General features: G+C 22.7%; 6 protein-coding genes across 6 annotated transcripts; 2 read left to right on the forward strand and 4 right to left on the reverse strand. All coding sequences in view use genetic code 6, as the record gives it.

Moving 5' to 3' along the window:
• Positions 1-486: 486 nt before the first annotated feature.
• Positions 487-2,055, forward strand: TTHERM_00564030 (hypothetical protein; the record flags this gene model as incomplete). The annotated part of the gene is made up of 5 exons (XM_001022002.2): positions 487-589; positions 640-697; positions 749-991; positions 1,052-1,455; positions 1,508-2,055. The coding sequence occupies exons 1-5, from the start codon at positions 535-537 to the stop codon at positions 2,053-2,055; spliced, it is 1,308 nt and encodes a 435-aa protein (XP_001022002.2). The 5' UTR covers positions 487-534.
• Positions 2,056-2,822: 767 nt separating this feature from the next.
• Positions 2,823-3,382, reverse strand: TTHERM_00564040 (hypothetical protein; the record flags this gene model as incomplete). Its single annotated transcript, XM_001022003.2, has 2 exons — positions 2,823-2,932; positions 3,037-3,382. The coding sequence occupies 2 exons, from the start codon at positions 3,380-3,382 to the stop codon at positions 2,823-2,825; spliced, it is 456 nt and encodes a 151-aa protein (XP_001022003.2).
• A 248-nt stretch (positions 3,383-3,630) lies between these two features.
• Positions 3,631-9,157, forward strand: TTHERM_00564050 (transmembrane protein, putative; the record flags this gene model as incomplete). The annotated part of the gene is made up of 12 exons (XM_001022004.2): positions 3,631-3,921; positions 4,322-5,059; positions 5,118-5,177; positions 5,245-5,437; positions 5,499-6,329; positions 6,394-6,441; positions 6,500-6,630; positions 6,779-6,928; positions 6,988-7,272; positions 7,325-7,615; positions 7,683-8,356; positions 8,437-9,157. 12 exons carry the CDS (start codon positions 3,631-3,633, stop codon positions 9,155-9,157), a joined length of 4,413 nt encoding a protein of 1,470 aa, XP_001022004.2.
• A 1,104-nt stretch (positions 9,158-10,261) lies between these two features.
• TTHERM_00564060 (basic region leucine zipper protein) lies at positions 10,262-13,758 on the reverse strand (the record flags this gene model as incomplete). The annotated part of the gene is made up of 2 exons (XM_001022005.2): positions 10,262-12,304; positions 13,273-13,758. 2 exons carry the CDS (start codon positions 13,756-13,758, stop codon positions 10,262-10,264), a joined length of 2,529 nt encoding a protein of 842 aa, XP_001022005.2.
• Positions 13,759-16,739: 2,981 nt separating this feature from the next.
• TTHERM_00564080 (Erv1/Alr family protein) lies at positions 16,740-17,417 on the reverse strand (the record flags this gene model as incomplete). Its single annotated transcript, XM_001022007.1, has 2 exons — positions 16,740-16,912; positions 17,027-17,417. The coding sequence occupies 2 exons, from the start codon at positions 17,415-17,417 to the stop codon at positions 16,740-16,742; spliced, it is 564 nt and encodes a 187-aa protein (XP_001022007.1).
• Positions 17,418-17,772: 355 nt separating this feature from the next.
• TTHERM_00564090 (Dpy-30 motif protein) lies at positions 17,773-19,301 on the reverse strand (the record flags this gene model as incomplete). Its single annotated transcript, XM_001022008.1, has 4 exons — positions 17,773-17,857; positions 17,915-18,560; positions 18,625-19,176; positions 19,235-19,301. The coding sequence occupies 4 exons, from the start codon at positions 19,299-19,301 to the stop codon at positions 17,773-17,775; spliced, it is 1,350 nt and encodes a 449-aa protein (XP_001022008.1).
• Between the last annotated feature and the right edge of the window lie 307 nt (positions 19,302-19,608).

Genomic DNA, 19,608 nt, shown 5'->3' on the forward strand with positions numbered 1-19,608 from the left:
TTTAATCTAAAATATTTATTTTTAAATCATCAAATTTTAAAAATATTTTAAGTGTAAGTTAAAATTTATTTCATAAAAATAATTGATTGATTATTTTATTTCATTCTTTTAAAGTAAAATAAAATTTATGAAAATTATTTTTTTTAAATTAAACAATTTTTTTTTTAAATTAAATTCACCAAATTAAAACATTTTTATTGGAATTATTAATTTTTAATTCTAAAATATTTAAAATATAAATTAAAATTATATTTGATAAAAATGATTGATTTTAATCATTTTAATTTCATTTATTAAAAATAAAAAAAATTGGCTTAAAAATTATTTATAAAAATGTATTTTTTGTCCAAAAGTTTCTTTTATTTTAATTATAAATTAAATAATTCTATTTTAAGAGTATTTGTATTAAGATTAATTAATTTGTATCCATCGAATTTTAATTGATATTTCCTTATTATTCAAGTAAAAATATAAGCTAATAGTTATTCTGAATATTAATATTTTGAAATATATAACAAAATAAAATTTATATTAATGAGCTCATTTAATAAAAGCTTTGATAGAAAACTAAGATGCGATGATATTCCTGGTAAAATAAATAGACGTAGTATAGAATTCAAGTACTAATTTTTAATATAGGCGCATAACCAAAAATAAGACACTATGATAGGAGACCTGTTAGAAATTATCCAAACCAGTAAATTTATCATCATTCTATTCGCAATAGTTTAAAAATTTTTATGATTAGAATGATGGCTAGTATTTCTCAAGATGAAGAGCAAAATGTCATCAAATATATGAATGAATAAATAGTCAATGATGAAAAAAAGTATTAAACATACAGGCATGTTGTTGACAATTCAGAGAAGATTAATTAAGCTATTGAAAATATTTAGGCTAATGGCTAAAATGCATCAATCAGAAATTTAAAAGCTATTCATTCAAATCTCTCAAAAAATATTGGCTAAAATCAATCATCTTTCATGAATATGTAAATATTTTAATATCATTTTTAAAGTCTTTTTCCATACCTTAACATTTTAATTTAAAGAGCAGATCATCAAGAGTAATATTATAAAAATAAAGACAATAACAATAATTAAAGTGCTTTGATTAATAATTAATAACCTGATAGCATAAAATAAATAGCTGAGTAATCTCCAAATTTATCTCAAAGTAGATATTCAAAAACACCTCCAAAAAATATAAATAAAAATGCTTAAGAATAAAATTTCTACAATTTAGATTATTATAATGGAGATCTATCAGGAGAAAAGCCAATTTTGTTGCAGTAGTCAGTTCAAATTGACTCCAATTAATATCCAAAACATCAAAGAACATAAAATTAACTTAATGCTTCTAGATATGATTAAAATATTATTGATGAAAATGGCTCAAAGATTTTAAGATAAGCATATGGAGATAATATTTACAGATAAAACTTTTCAGATTAAAGTATTTAATATTTTCCTTTTTTGTATTTTAAATTATTTTATAAAAATAAAAGAATTTACAAATTCGTAAAGTGTAGATAGATTTGGAGGAATTTAAGAAGATAAAGCATATTTTTCAGATAATATTTTACAAAAAAAGAAATTTAATCAAAACATTTCTGGTTAAAATTAAGGGTATAGTTAATTGTACAATTTTAATTAAAAATTGAATACTTAGCAGTAATAATAGTTACTACCAAAAATTCAGAGTTAAAATTTGTAAGACTAAATGAATTAAATCTAATAAAATTAGAAACAAAGAAAGCGAATTTTATCTTACAATATAATAACTAATAATTCAGTTAATTATCTGTGTAACGATAAATTAACTAATTTACCAAATTAATTTCCTTCAATTAATAATTAAAAAACTCAAAGCTACAGCGTCGAAAGATTTAATTAATATGAGAAGCTTTAAAATCATCCATAATAAGATAATCCTTCTTTCGTTATTAACTACATACTTCCTACTTCCCAAAACATTGACTAAAATCCATTTAGACCTGAGTAAATTACAGAAAAAAAAATTTAATTTAATAGAAAAAAATTATTTATGTATTGAAATATTATTTACACTAGTAATTACACACCTTTGTTACATAAGTTGATATACATGTCTGTAAACTAAACTAAATAATTATTTGTGTAGTAAACCAGATCACTAATTTTATATAAATATCACCTGAAATTTCTCAAAAAATATATGATTAAAGAATTTAAGTTAATTTTATATTTTTATTTAAGACTATATAATTTATTTTTAATGAAAAAACTCAAATAAATAATTTTTTTCATATAATGAGGTATTACATACTTATAACAGCTCCTTTTGTTTTAATTTATTAAAATAAAGTTTTGATTCATTTTTTGTACTTATTTTATATTTATTGAAAAAATATTTGAATATTTATATGTTTCTTTATTAATGTTGTAATTTTTAATTAATCAACAACCATTTAACTACAAAAGAAATTTATATAATAATTGCAATAATTATAGGTATAATCATTCAACTATTAAATACTGAATTATATTATTCCAAAATAATTAATAAATTAATTAAAAATTAAAATAAATAGGTTTTAAGTAAATAAAATGAGATAAATAGGTAGAAAATAAAAGAAAAGAACTTCGTTCTTCATAGAATTCTTGATACAAACTTATATTAGCAATCATTAAGTTATTAGACCTTTAATTATATGCTACTTTTTAGTCATAATTCATTCTGTTTAGCACTTATCTTTACTGCTTAACAAATCAATTTTGAATTAAATATATTAAAAAGATAGCTTATCAAAAGAGGCATCATAAAAGTTATTTTAAATAATTTCATATTTTAACTTTAATAATACTAATCTGCAAGATTCCTCCTTCTTAGTATACATATTTGTTGGAATTCACACAGTCTTTTTAGTTAATTTATTGATACTTCTTTTATTCTTTAAAGTAAAAGTTAAGAATCAAATACTTCTACATTACAGCCAAGCAATTCAACGAATAAACTCTATGATTTTTAAGATATATTATTAGGTCATTTTAATACCCTCATTTACAATAAGCATTTGGGTGATTAAATCAAGCACAAATTAATCAATTATACTAGCTTGGGTAAACATAGCTTAAACTTTGTCATTAAGTTATTTATAATGTTATCTAGATTTCAGCTAAGAATTTTTGATAAGTGATTCTCTAAATAAAAGGAGTAGTAATTGGTCTTTATTTATACAAACCTTAGATATTGTTTACTGCATAATCACTTAAATAGAAATCAATTATTTGACTTTAGCAGGTTCTATTCTATACTCTTTAATACTGATACTGAAATCATCAATAGAATCAACCTATTTCGATTAAAGAATGAATTAAATATCCATAACTCTTTACTTCATTTAGCTAATAACTTCTATATAAACAATAATTTATTTTTAGCTTTAAATCTATTTAGATTGGTTTAACTTTTTTATAATCCTCATACCTTTGGCTATCAAGTTATCTAACTTTTTTTAAAGTGCTAATATAACATAAAAAATTGAAAGTTCTTTCTAAAATATATTTTAATCTCAAGGACATCTAAGCAAAATCTCTTTAGTCTAGTTATAATATTTAATTGGATCTGTATATTAAGAATCTTATTTCTATGAAGACTACGCACTATCTAAAAGCGGTAAAGGGATATTGGCAGAATCATTTATTATATAACATTACTAGTAGTGCTAAGAGACAAACTGCTTTTGTAAAGAATTCAAGAAAGTACAATTTTATTTTTATATTACATCAAAACATTAAAGGTGGGAAAAAACATTAATATAAATATTTTTTAAAGAATGATAGTAGTAAATCTGATTTTATTGGTGAAAAAACAAGAAAGGAAAGTATTCTAAAATATTTAATATTCCTCTTTGAATGCTTATTTGCTGAGCTAAAAAATGTAAACTAATTTTATGAATATTTTTTTATTTGGAATCCACTGAAAATTTTGATTATTTTTTCTTACAAATCTAATCTTTGGTATTAATCCATTCAAACATTCTAAATTTTTTTAATCTCCTAGTAAATTAAAAAATTTTATCCATTCATTAATTTTTTCTTCTCAATTTTTAATATGGTTTTAATTAGAAATTTTCTTTCCAAAAATCTCCTAAAAATTAAATTCTTAATTTATCCATTCATTCATTTATTTCTTCTCAATTTTTAATATGGTTTTAATTGAAATTTTCTTTCCAAAAATCTCCTAAGAATTAAATTTTTTAGATAAATAAACTAAATTCTACTTGCAGCAAAAAATAATTTATTTATTTACTTATTAATTTATTTTTTAATTTTAAAAGCAAACTAAGACAATTAAGTTTAAAATATTTTATTTAACTTTTTTGCTTGAAGCTTACTCTAGTCCAATAAAGTGCTTAGTAGAAACATTTGAATGCTTAAAGTATTAAGATTAATACTATTGGCAAGAAAGATGTTTACTTGAGATAATTAAATAAAAAATAGTTTAAAAAGCCCATGAGAAAATGTTTAACTTTTCAAATTAGAAATTAAATACACTTATAAGTATATAATTTGATGAAATGTTGACTGATATAGAGGAGAAGATGCTAGAGATACTACCTGAATATAGAAACTATTTGAATTATATTTCTTAAAATTCAATCGATATTTAATTTCTTGAAAAGATAGGAAAGTAATACATCAAGAAAAGGAATGAGATTGATAAAAATATTAATAACTGCTATCTAATGAATCCAGAAAATAAATATTTAAGTCAGCTGACATATATTTATATAGATTTTTTAGATTTCTAAGAAAGGAGATAAAAAGACTTCAAAAGATTATCCTTTCACCATAGAACAAGTTCAGCTCATTAATAGTATAATTTTACAGAAAAACAATTAGTAATTTTTATTTCTCTGCTTAAACCTGTAGGGTAGATATTAAAATTTTCTCATAATCTTCCATTTGCCCTTGGGTATACTCCTGATTAAATTTAATCTAAATCCTTGAATATATTGCTTCCCTCAGGTGTGGCTAAAGTTCATGACCAAATACTATATAACTTCATAAATTAAGTATTTAATATTTAATAAACACTCTCCAATATATATCTTTATTATTTAATAATTTAAGGGGTCTTTAGATAAAATAGAAAAAAGAGTTTATGGATTCTTCTTTTTAAATAACCAAAATGTATCTATTTATTTATTTATTTATTTATTAAATTTTATTTTTTAAATTATTTTTTTCAAATAACCAGTTTTTAGTTCCTGCAGAAATATAGTTAAAGATTGATTAAAATCTAAAAATCAATCAATTAGGTGTATCTGCATTATGTATTTTATAAAGCTAAAATATTGAGTATATCACATATCATTAATCTGGAAGGATATAAGAAACTACCGAGAGGCTTTACACTAATTTATTCTCTGAAAGGATACATCTTTCTTAAGGTAAATAAATGTGTTTGTTTGATTTTTTATATAAAAATTTTTCTTTTGATTAAATATAAAGACAAAGTAAGCATGCTAGATATACATAAAATAATTCCTCAAATAGGAATTATGAGATTAATTAATGACGTTTAATTAAATAAAATATTTAAAGGATACATAATTATCCCAAAGTATTAAATAGGAAAAAAATTAGGTTTTTATTAGGTAGACTCTCTTCAAAATATAAAAAGTTAACTCTACAACTTAATATAATCTTATGAGTATAACAATCATTTATTTTTAGAAGCGTTAATTGAAATTAAGATGAATAAAATTGGCTCAATAGATTAAAGTATTAATTTTGTTAGTCTTTCTAATTTGTAATTGATTCGATCAAAACAAGAAAAAGAAAATATAATAGATGAATTGCAAGAATAAGCTCAACAATTAATGGCTGTAAAAACTCCAAAAACTTCAAGAAAATCTCAATTTTTTTCTTCATCTTCTCTTTCTTCAAAAATAAGCAAAGTAAGTACAAGGTATTTCAGAAACAGCTTCGTTTAAGATGAGAAGAGATTGCATGATATTTAAGATCTCAATTCTCATTAAACAACTCTTTATGATAATGAAGATTAACAACAATTTGAGGAAATAGAAGAAGATTTTGATGATGAAGAAGAAGATAAAGATAAAAATGAAGATAATTAATAAAGTAATTAGGTTATTGAATAATAAATATAAAAATAATAAAAATAAATTTTAATTTCAAATGAATGGGAATAAAGTTAAATAAAATCTTTTAGTCATGATCCTAAGTAAAATGAAAATGTAGTATAAGGTAATATCAATGAAATGGAGAAAGTTAAGCCTTATTTGAATGAAAATAATTAATCTAGATTTGAATCAAATAGTAAATAATTTAGTAGAATTTATTTATTTATTTATTAATTTTGAAAAAAAAATAAACAAAATAGATCTGAGTTATAACACAAATAGATAACTTTAAGAAGAAAATGTGAACAGTACCTAAAAATTATTTCATAAATTTAATTTTAATATATTAAATTATTAATAAAATAGAATAAGATTAAGAGTCTAAATTATTTGAAATTTCAATGGAAACAGATAGAAACTTATTTAGTATTTTATAAAAATAAAGTAAATAAGATCTATTAATTAATGGAAGTGTATAGTATAGCTCACCTTTAAAAGTAAACACTTTAATTATAAAAATTTATTTTTTTTAAATTTATCAAATTTTAAAAGTGTGAAAATATTTTTTAAGTTAATTTTGAGAAAAATGATGAAATATTTAAATAAATTTTTTATTTTGTTTAAATGTTTTTTAAATTTAAAAAGGATAATTAAAAAACAATGAGCTAAACAACTAATTTGATAACTGATTAACTAGCTTCATAAATTTCTTAATAAAGATACATTTAATAAACTTCTGATTTAAATGACTATTTGAAAGATTCAGAATAAATTAGTTCATTATTATATGATAAAGTAAAAATTAAAAATTAAAGTTTTGATAATTTAAAATTATTTTCATTTATTTTAATTAGAAAGTAAAGAAAAAACAAAAATAAGCAAAGAGAAATGTATTTTCTAAACGTACAAGTGCAGTCGAAACAAAAAAAAGTTAAAGCAAAAAGTAAAATATTGCATCATCAGTTAATTCTACTAGAACCCTGTAGCACTAAAGGAAACAAGATATAATCTATTTAATTACAAATGAAAAAAAAAATTAGTTTTTTGAAGTAGTAAAATATACAGGATTTGCTTCATTATTAATTTTAGTTACTGTCACTTCAGTTCTTTTTTCTTTCAATTTATAGTTATTTCAAGAAGTAAAATTTAATTAAAATTTATTTTTTAGTTTAAGATAATATATTTATAAAGGAATTATCATAATTTAATGATATACCTTATGCTGTTTCTATTAGAGCTGATTACTCCTTAATCATAAAAAATACAGAGCTATAAGTATTGTTGGATTAAAATACTTTTGGATTCTAATCAGATTAGCAATAATAAGTGATGGATTTATATAACAGCACAATTCAAGATAATAAAGAAAAACTTAATCACTACTAGTAAATGGTGATAAAGTTTTATCGAGATACGAAATCAAATGGGTTCAAAGATTACATGTTGAATGCAACTTAAGTTTTAAAAAATTATGCACAAATGGTAAATTCTATTTATTTCATCAAATAAAAATTAAAATATAAGAAATTTTTTTTATTGCTTAAAAAAGAAAGGGTATAAAAACTAAACATTCTCGCTTCCATATGCTTTCTTATTTATTTAAGAGAGTTTATATTATTATATGAATTATGGGATAGAAAACTTGGAATCATACAATAATGTTTAATAAAATTTTATAGCTATGTTTGCTTAGTATACTAATATGCAAAATGTAGTTGTTGATTAGGCAAACAGCCTTTGTGATACTATAGTTAATCTTCTTTATGCATCATTAATTACTATACTGACTATTTCTTTCTTTTTTATTTTGATAATATTTCCTATTTACTCCTCTGTGTAACTATAAAGAGAAAATATATTAAAGTTAAATTCTACTTTTGATCCTAGTAAATTTGAATTGCTGATTAATCAGTTAAGTAAACTAATTGAAAAGGGAAATGTTATTTCCTAATAAAGAAAAAATAAAAAAAATACAAGTGCGTTAAATTTCAGTCCTACCAAAATTCCAAGCCAAGGAAGCAAATCAAAAAAGAAAATGATTTCGTCTACAACAAATTTAAAAAGATATAATATCTTACTTATACTAGGAGGCATTTTTATTTTTATACTGCTGGCAATATACCCTATCGTTAATTTAATTGTCATAAAAAATTTTATTAATGATGCAAAATATAATATTAATGAAATCTCAATTTTGTATAGTGTTAGAGCTCAATTAACAAGGTATTCTAAAAACTTAATAAAATTTTTTTTTTTAATTTTAGAGTTTTTAAAAATATCATTTTAATAATAAAAAAAAAAAGTAATTATGCAGCAAACTATATGGCAATGTCTGGCTCTTTACTTCCAGGAAAGTTGGATGCTGTTAAATATGGCCGAGTTCAAGCATTGGCTAGTTCTAATTAAAGCAAATTATAGTAGATATTGTCAATTTTTAATGATTTTAGTGGAACTAGATATGATGATGGCTATTACAAAGGATTCTTTTTAAAAATTTTGAAGGGGAATATTTGTGATGCTTTTTAAGAGTATCCTTAGTTCGTTTCAGCATAGTATTAAATTGATGACTCATAATGTAGAAGTATTTGTAATGGTGTACTTTAACAAGGACTCTATATAGCTTTACAATACGTTTTTAACAATTTCTAATTAGCTTTGCCGTTTTTTGATAAAACAAGTGTAGAATAATTTATTTAGAATATGAGAATATGGGTTTAGAACATTGATTTTTTTGAGTTTAATTAACTTTATCTAATGATGATAAATATTATAGAAAGTGAAAGAGTATTTATGGAAATGGTCACTTCTGATTATTTTTCATACATTACTTAAGTTACATATGCTCTTTTTTTCTATAGCTTATTTTGCCTGCTTTTTATATTCTATTTTTGCTGGGTAAGATATTTTAGATTCCTCTCAGAATAAATGACAAGTGCCAAAAGAGTTCTTTCTGTAGTTCCAATTGGATATCTGATTGAAAATCCTTATGTGATGAGCTATCTAGAAAAAGAAAATAAAAAGTGAATAGTGTTTCTAAAAATAATTGAAAAGCTTATTTTTATTCTTTTATTTTATATATTCTGTAAATATTTCTTTTTATTACAATCCTATTTTCAAGTATTATTTTGTAAAAGATATTTGGCATTTATTTTTCTATTCATTTTTACTTAATAAAATCAACTTTCTTAATTAGAATTTTATTTTTGCTGGGGAAAGCTTTTTTGATTGATCTTAGAGTAAATAGTAGATGCAACAATTTAAGTCTTGTTTTATATTTACCAAAGATATACACTATGTATTAAATCATATTATTATATAATAATATAATAATAAAAATGAATAGGATTTATAATTTCAAGAAAACTTTAACTCTTTGCTATTTAGCTAATAAAAACTCGACTTATCCCATTCATAATTCAAGTTTTTAAGTTTTTGATAAAATTAAAGATTAAAAATGGATTGTTAACTTAAATTTTAATGTTGAATTCATATTTATTAAATAAAATCAAACAATAGATTAAAAGTTGAATTTGAAAACGCAATAATTAATTATTAAAATTTTTTACATTACATTAACAAGATAAAAAAAATAATAAAATATTAATTAATCAAGTTGAATAAATTTTTATATGATTTGAAATTAATGTTTATTTTCTTATAGATACTCTAAATCTTCTTTTATATATTTTTTTAATGTCTCAAAGCAATCAGACCTTTCTCAGACCCAACAGCATAGGTACTACTACAGATTAAACAGATCGGGAGTATAGGTAACCTTGCTCGGGTTTTGAGTTGCTTTAAGTATATACCGTGTTTGAAATTTTAAGATATGGGGGTGATATTATGTTTGTGATGTGATTTTGTTTAATTTTAGTTTTTTTAATCAATTAATTAATCTAATGTGAAATTAGATATTAAAATGATTAGATTAACTACTTAATAACGATTAATTTTAGAATAAGGTATTTTTAGGAATCAGTATTCATCATCTTAGATATAATTTAATTATTGATTTATTCACAGATAGGTTGTATTTATAAGTGGATTATTAATTAATTAGGTTATTTTCATCAAATAATTAGCGAATTAATATATAGTGACATAATATCACCATATTACATTAATTTTTCAGTAATTATCTTTTTAAATACAATTACTATCTACGAATTTACATTAGAATTTAATATACTTTTCAACATCATTATGTAATAAGTGCGCATCATCCTTATTATTAATACCGCTGCCAGAATTGTATTATGGGGAGAAAAGTAAGTTAAATTGTTAAATTTTTCCATTTTAAACACTCTATAAATTAATAGAGTTGGTAGAGTTGGAGTTTTGGAAATCCTCAGCAAAGTTATTCTGTTGGAATGAATATTAACAAGCAATTTATTGAGTTGCATATGCTTAATTTTGGGGGTTAAATTATTGATATTATTGTTGTTATGCCTGATGTTAGTTTTATTAGTTATTAATATCAACACTCTTCTTTTACATCAACTCATAATAATTAATACTTGGTTTTTTGGTATTAATTTGGGGGGCCACATTAAAAGGATCTTCTTCCTCACCAATCATATTAATATTTTCGTGATTTTCCTCAAACTATTCAATATTTTAATTATTATAATATTACTATTACATATTATTCTATCTCACTTATGATCTGTATTATTGATATTATTATTATTCTTACAAGAATTACTATTCCTATCTGTTATTGACAGCATCAAGGCTCTATGAAGAATCCAATGACGAGTCAATACCCTCTTCTCTAAAACTAGCAGTGTCATTAAAGAATTAGCTGATGTTATCGAAGGTTGGTGGACTGTTATGATAGGCATTTTATCTGTTGTTATTCTATTATTCAGTAGTTGTATTTCTTAATTTATCTAAGCTCTATTCTTACAAAACTGAAGGATTCAAATAATTGCTATTGAGTTGCTTTTCAGAGAAGAAAGGAGTAGGGAACTACATTTTAGGATTGTACATTTAGTTTTCATAAGTATTCTTTTGTGCAGTAGCGGCTTGATTACTTCCCTAAAAAGGAGTATCAGAAGAACTGACACAATAAATAGATTTTAAGCTTTCGAGCTGCATTAGCTTTTCCCTTTATAATTCATCAAGCTTTTTGCTTAAATCTTTATAATAGCTCCTTTCTTCTTCGTTATTTGATTGAATTTCTTTATATTTTTAGCAGAAATCCAAGAATGATTGTTGTATAGGTGGTTCGGAGTCTGCTGCAACTTCTTTCTCTAAGGCTTAAATCTTTTCCAACAAAGCACTATTAGCAGCGGTAGAGGAAGAGGAAGTCTAGGATTGAGATTCCTCAATGATGAAATCCTTTTCGCTCTCTTCTAAATTAGACTTTTATAATTCATTTAATTCAGGAGTTGAAGTAGGTTCTTCAGTTCCAGGAGTATGATTTAGAGTGACAGCAGCATTAGCAAGCATTTGAATAAGTTTAAGTTACTTAAGTTGCTCATCTTTCTCTTACTCTTTGAGCAGCTGTATTTATTTCAGCAGTTCTTCTAAGAGTTCTTCTTGGGTTAAGTTTTTGTATTGTTCAAATAATTAAGCGTTTGGCCCTACGAACTATAAGTTACGGAAGTTTGAACCTAAAGTTCCATTGCCATCTTATTGGGATCCAGAAAAGACAAGCATCATGTATATAATAAATATGACAAAGGCTGTACTCCATGCACCTTTTCCAAAGCTGCACAAATTAATAGGAGAAGCTGCCATAATAGGAGCACTAGTCCTGGAAAAATCAAAAAATTAGTATACAGCTCCTGAAGAGTTGGGGTTATTATCGGTTCCTTATTAGTTAGCTTAATCGATATTTTAAATTCCTTGTTAGTATCTTTATTGTATTGAGTCGGTAGTAAGTTGAATGTGATTTGCTTTACAGTTTTAATATTGTTATTTAGTGTTGTTATCAGTGGTAGTATTGGTTGTTGCTGTGTTAGATGAAGGATTATTAAAGAAGCCACATTGTTAGCATGTGTAGTGTTAATTTATCATGGACTAGAGCTGCTTGTTTTCATCAGTTAAAAACTTTAAATCTTATTGCATTTAATTTTCTAACAATTTCTTTCTGTCACGAGAGAGCTAAGCACTTTCACGATTTTTAATTTTTTGACGTTCAGCCTTTTCTTCCTTTGAGTATTCCTTTTAATATTTTTTAAAAAGCAATCTTGAAATTTTTCTCTTTTTAACGTATCTAAACATTTTAAGTTTTTTAATAATCTCAGTTGATTCAAATAATGCATTGACTAGGAATTCTTCAGAAATATTAGATTTTATTTTCATTTATTTTATTGAGTTTTTCAAATTTTATAATAATTATTTATGAGTAGAAAAAATAAATTTGTGTAGGGCTTAAAATAGAGTTTGTTTGGTTTTGTTAAAAAATATTTGTTGTGTTTATTTATTTATTATACCTTTAATTTATAGTTTATTTGATATTTATTAATTTTATTTAGATTAAAACATTTATTCAAAAATTTTGTTGCTACTCTTGAGAATATATTAGATGAGAATATTTACATAAAAATTTTGTCTGATAAAATTAAAGTAAAAAGTGGCATAGTGAAAGTCTGATGATTTTTGAATTAGGAAAGGGTAGGTATAATAATCTTTTATAGTTTTTTTTAATTTTTTGTTTGGTATTTAATGTTCCGTCACTTAATTAAAAAAATTGATTTCATAGTATTTTCTGAGCAGATAATATTATTAAAATCTTGCCAAGATTATTTATGAATTCAGGAATGGATTTTATCTAGTGATGTAAATGAGATTCATATTTCGTCACTCGCACAATATTTTATTTATTTAGACCTCTATTTTTGCTTAATTTAATTTAAGCATCAAAATAATACACCCCACTGTAAAAATTTTGTTAATCCCACTATTTTATCATCAGTTAGTTATATATTGGGGATACATCTTAAAAAATATGCATTAATTTATTAAATTCAACTAAAATTAAGTAAAACCTTCAAAATATATAAATAGTCTTTTTTTTATTTTATTTTTTTCCAAATAAATAAATAAATAAAAAATACAAACAGAGTCAAAGAAAAATTAATTAAATTTATAAATTTGTTTCTATTTTAATCAATTAAATAATTATTTACCTTCTTTTTTTCAGCTTGCTCTTCCTAAATTTAGATAGCCTATTTCTTTTCTTGTATTTGCATTTTCTTTTTATCTCTTTTCTCTTTGAGTATTTCTTTCTTTGATTTTGAACAGGCTTAGCTTTGATAGTTGTATTCACTATTTTAAAGCTAAGAGTGAACAAAACTTGTGAGCGGATGAGACTCAGTAATATTATTTCCAAATTATTGACAATATTATTGATCGCTTGTGTCTATTAAATTTTTTATAGCATTCAGTTTCTGCTATTGAATTTGATATGTCTTTTCATGGCTTTGTAGTGAAAATTTGTTTGAAACCAGACCTCTCTTTTCACTGAAGGAATCACTATTTTCTTCAGTAACGTAGATTTAATCGTCTTCGTATTTGAGACATTTAGATGAAGTAATATAATTTTCTTCATCTTCGCAGCTACTATTATTGCAGCAGCTGCTTTAAGTTGATTTATATTGATTCGAAGCGCTCATTTTATATTTATTTTAAATGAATTCTTCGTCAAAATAAAGGGGAGATAATAATCCTTTCTTTCTCTATTTTGTTTAAGCGATGTTATTTTGTTTGTATTTATTTAGCTTGTTAAATCAAATTTCTTCGATTATCAAATATTGTTAATTGGGTGGGGAAATTGAATATATTGATAGATGTTTCCAATAAGACAAACTAGAAAGAATGAAATATATAAGCTGCAGTTTTCCCTCTGGGATTTTGTTTTTTTATTTTTACAAATCTTAATTAATTATTAAGAAAATGGGCTTGCTATTTTCTTCTAACATTTTTTCTTTTTAAATACACGTGTTGGCTCTTTAAAAAATAAATACTCATCTTCGAGAAGGTTTTACCTTGTTCAAAATATTGCATTTAAAAGAATTTATCATTTCTTGCATTTCAGATGCATTGCCCGCATATTATCTAAGTATTCTTAATTAAATATCTTACTCTTAGATTATCAATTTAATTAGATTATTCAAAATTGATTGAATAGATCATTGTAAATTAAATGCTCTCAATTGATTGACTGACCCCACACTCTTTACTCTTATTATTTTTTTCATTACTGCAATCAAAATTTGCATTAACTATTTACAAGCTGATTAAAACATTACATTCATTATATTTATGCCATTGTTAATACAAAAAAATTTGAAAATTAAAAGCACAAACTTAAACATAAAAAACTACCTCCCATCAAGTATGAAATAAAAAAAATTGCATTTTAATTGTAAAATAAAATAGAATTCATAAATATCACATAGTGTGTAATCGAGCAAACAAGTTTTATTATTAAAAAATTTTTCCCACCTTGCCTGATTTGTAAAAAAGATATTCTTTAATTAAAAAATACTATTTATTATCAGCTTGTTGTTATATTACATTTCTTGAAAAATGGCATAAAGAATAACAAAATAACCTGCTTCTAATTTAGACCATATACATTATTTTAATTTAATATGAATTTATTCTCATACGATGTCACATGCTAAATAACTCACTAGCTTTTTTAAATTCAATAATTTCTATTTTTAAAAATACCTTTAAAAGAAAAATAAGAAAATTTTTTCATAAATAATAAATTGGTGATACTAAAAGCCATAAAATATTGATTAAGAATATTATTAAATTCTTATTTTAATTACTTTCTCCAATATCTTGAAATCTTTAAAAGTTAAATGTCGTCAGTTGTCGTATTCGCTCTTTTTATTTAAATCTTTTATTTACAATTTTTAATTCTTCACTAAAAAATCTTACATTTATTGATTCATTGAAAGTCTTTAGATTTATTAAAAATTATTAATTTTCCTTTAGAATTTTATTTAGAAACAGTAAGGATCTTAAATAAATACACATGTTAAACAGCGTATTATTCATTTAAGCAGCTTAACTTTTTCAGAAAAGATTGATAATGCATCACTGTGACAAAAAATACGTATGCTAATAACTTCGATTATCAATCACTCCTTTTTAAATAAATTACTTTTATAAATTGTAATCTTTTATAAATCAATGGCCTTACCCTATCTTACAAAAAATATTATTAAAATTTCGAAAGTATTTATTTAGGAAAAATAAAAGTTTACTTCTTACAATTTTTGTAAACGTGATATTTTTATCTTACTAAAATATGCCAACTAGAAAACTAAATTTTAAAAAATTCCTTGTAAATAAGCTTTATATACGTCCAAATAAATATAACAGACAAGAAATTTTAAAGTATTTAGCCATTTACAAAAATATTATTATATAACTAAAAAAAATGCAAGATTTTGGATGTTACAGTCGAAAAAAGATATGTTTTGAAGGGAAAAAAATAAATAAATTTGAGTTTGAGTGTAATGTGAGGGGCAGAAATATTAATAATATTATACCTAATAAATATTTCCTATATTCAAGCTTAACTCACTCAGTATAATATATTATTAATTTTCGTTTTTAGTGTTTACCCCAATTTTATTTTATTCAAATAATCACTGATTTTTTCATTTAATTTTATTTCATTTATTTTTAGTTTCTCATAATTAGCTTTGTCTCCTAATTTACACTTCTACCATTGGCTAGTATTTCAATTCATTTTAGGTATTTTTTTTTTTAAAAAATTAGCTTTCACTTTTCAAGTAAAGTTAAATTGTAAATGAGAGTTAACAAGTCTCAAAATAAATTATGACACAATGAGATTTCAAAAGTTTTAAATTTGAAATTTAATTCTTTCTTTATTCATTTCTTTAATTATTTTTTGTTATAAAGAGTAGAAAAAAACTTATTTCTTTTAATTTTTTTGTATTTTTTAAGCATTTTAAAAATAGTTTTCAAATTCGTTAGTTTTTTTAATTTTTAAAAATATTTATTTTTTCTGCTAGCACTAAGAACAAATTATGAATTAGAACCACCTATAATTAACATTTTTAATTTTCTTACGTTTCAATGAACATGAATAGTATTAAGCTTGCTTGTAATTCACTTTAAAGTAGTTCAATTGAAATATTATAGACAGTGTTAAATATTTCTTATAAAATATATCTAGTTTTCATTTAAAATTTTGCTATCAAACATTTACACGTTTTAATAAGAAAAAACTTTCTATTAAATATTCTATTAAAAGTTAAAATGTAGAACTTCATTTTTTAATGAAGATTAAAAGTTTAAGATTTAATATTAACACACACGTAAAGCTATAAATATTTCAAATTCTATTTTAATTTAGAACATTAATTCTAATATCACCAAAATAAATATATAAATAGATATATAAGCAAAGAATGAAAGATACGTTCAATATAGATAAATTATAATTTAGATTTTTAGAAATATTGAATATTCTGGTACTATAAATCTATATCTTTTTAATAGTAAAAGATACATAAGTATATACACAAGCATATCAAAAGACATTTATATATAAAAATAGATTAATTATTTATAAAGTATTATTTATTCATATTTTAGCTTTAACTATTCACTAGAGTTTAGTGACTTAATCTTTGCAGTGGTCATATCCAGTGCGCCATCTTTTTTCTAAATTCTCAAATGAGCAGTCAAATTGCTACTTTCCCAACCATTTATTTACAAGATTGTGTCTCTCACATAGCCATATACTCAGACTCTCGTTACTTTCTACAGCAGGGGGAGCTTTTAATAAAAAATATATTTTATAAATTTCTTAAAGGAATAATTGTTAACAGAAAAATAAGAATTTATTTTTGTTTTTTTCATAAAAATATTTTAAATTTATTTATAAATTACTCTTTAATATATCTTTTTGGAAATGGAGAGCGCAAGGTTTGCAAGGGTAAAAGGTGGCAAATGAATCAAAGAAATTTTTCATTTTTTATTATTCTTCTTCAGTAGGATTTTTTGGGTAGTATATAGCCATAGTGTGTAAAAAATTCCAAGTAAAGAAACCCAAGCTCTATTTGTTATTAGGGCAGTATTTATATGGATCATCTTAAGCAACTTTATCTTCTGATTTTTCCAATTCTCCTGATGAGTTAGAATGGTCATCTGTATCTTCATCTTTAAACTTCATTGTCTTTGGTTATTATGCGAATTTTCTATAGGTACCTAAAGGGTCACTTTTTTCGCAAACTACTTCTGGGCAGTCTTTCTTTTTTTCTTTTTGTTCTGAATAGGACATTTTATAGTGTAGTAAAATTCAATAGTGAATAAATATTAATTATAAAGGTATTTAATGTTAAAAAAGTAAATATATTATCTATGGTTATAATAGAAAGAAATAGATAGATTAATATGCTAATTCATATTAATTAAATTCTAGAAAAAATATAATTCAGAACAAAAAATGTTTTCAACACAAAATTAATGAACCAGAAATAACACTTCCATTTATTTATTAATTTTTCATCTATTATATTTTTATATCAGTTAAATATTATCAATAAGGTATTATTAAACCTCAAAGAGTTTTAACCAATTTATTATTATTTTATAAAATGCTCACTTCTAGTTTATTTTTATTTATTTATTTATTATCAGTTTTAATGGGTTTTTTAATCTTAAGATGCTTCATTGTAATTTATTAAAAACATTCCTAATTCTCTTATTGGATTAGTTGGTCTATTTGTATTTTTTAAAATTAAATATTTAAATAAAATTTATAATATAAATAAATACCTTTCTTTTGCTAACTTTTTCATTCCTTCTAACAAAGCTTTATGAACATTATCTTCAATGTAAGTTACTAAAGGCTAAGGTCTTAGCTTGACTTATATATTATTTAATCTATCCTATATTTCTTTTGTTTTTTAATTCAGTTCTTCTTTCGTAATTGTTCTGCTAGCATCTAACTTTTGTAATCCTAATCCTGATAGGGATTAAACGTTGAACTGCTTACTTTAATTAACATTTGCTTTACTCTTATTAGAATCATCTTTTTTTTTTATTGAAGCCATATCTATTTGTATTAGTAATTGAACTACACCTATTTATATATTATTATTATTATAAATTATGTATTCATTTTAAGGAGGTTATTCAGATATTAGCTATTTGATATCGACATGGGCCTATCCAAGATAGTCATCTTATGACTTCTCATCTTCTTCCCATAGCTCTAATATTATTTAGTTTTCATCATTTCTGATAAAACCATGTTTTGCTCCTTCATTCCACTTTGGATTCTACCCTTAATCTTTTGCTGTAATGGTCCTAAATTGTTATTCACCCATTTTCATAATAAAATAAGGATCCATTTTACCTTTTTCTTCCTCAAAATTTTATGCTATTTAAGCAGATAAAATTTATACAACTATGTTAGGATCTAAAATATATATATTTAAGTAAATTTTCAATTACAAATATTGATGGATGTTTATATAATTTACTTTATTTCCTCACTTAGCTGTTATTAACAAACTATGATTGGCTTATTTATTCCTAGCTTTAAGATTGTTCCATTTAATATTTTTTACGAATTTAGTAATTTTATTCGGATATTTGCTACTGTTGCTTAAATGCATCTTATAATTATTATTAGTTCTTTTAAGAGTCAATTTATATGGCAGAATCATATTTAATATTTAATGTGATATCAGCTACTGTTTATTAGCCTTTGTCATATGCTACATATTTTTTTTCTCCTTAAAAGCTCTTATTATTTATTAAATCTTAAGTTTATATTTCTACTGATCCTATAAAATTATCTGCACTTTTATGATCATCTTCTCTTAATTCACAGATCAACTTATCTTCCTTTGCATGGTAAAATAAAAATGTTTAATCTTAATTCCATGATACAAATTATCCTTAATCATTGCCTACTGATGTTTGTTAAGCTTAATTACCTAGTCTTAATAAAATGAAAGCATCTTTTTTTCCTTAACTTTGGTTTCTTTTATGTATCTAAGCAGAAACTACTTATACAACCATATTAGGGCCTAGTTAATAATTATTTTTAATAAATAAAAAATCTTTAAATGTCTTTTATCTATTTACTAAGCTTTTGCACTTCTTTAGTTGGAGGTCCGCCTCCTTATTTTTTATTCTACTAAGATTAATTCATTTTTACTTTATAACAAAAAATTTAATTCTAAAGATCAATATAGATAGTAATTATGATTAATTAATTAATTAAAAAATTATAGGATTAATAAAAGTTACTTTTTGTTTTATGATAATATCCAAACAATATTTATTATACTTGTTTTTAATAATAAAGCATTAAATAAAAATCAACAATTTTAATTTTAAAATATTATTCTTATTTTAAAGGAAAAATAAAATATAATTTTAAAATTAATGAATACAAGTTGCTAATTTTAATATCTTTTTATTGATACTTTTAATAATTATTTTTAATTTACAATTTT

This window comes from Tetrahymena thermophila, assembly GCF_000189635.1.
Source record: "Tetrahymena thermophila SB210 genomic scaffold scf_8254495, whole genome shotgun sequence".
Classification (NCBI taxonomy): domain Eukaryota; phylum Ciliophora; class Oligohymenophorea; order Hymenostomatida; family Tetrahymenidae; genus Tetrahymena; species Tetrahymena thermophila.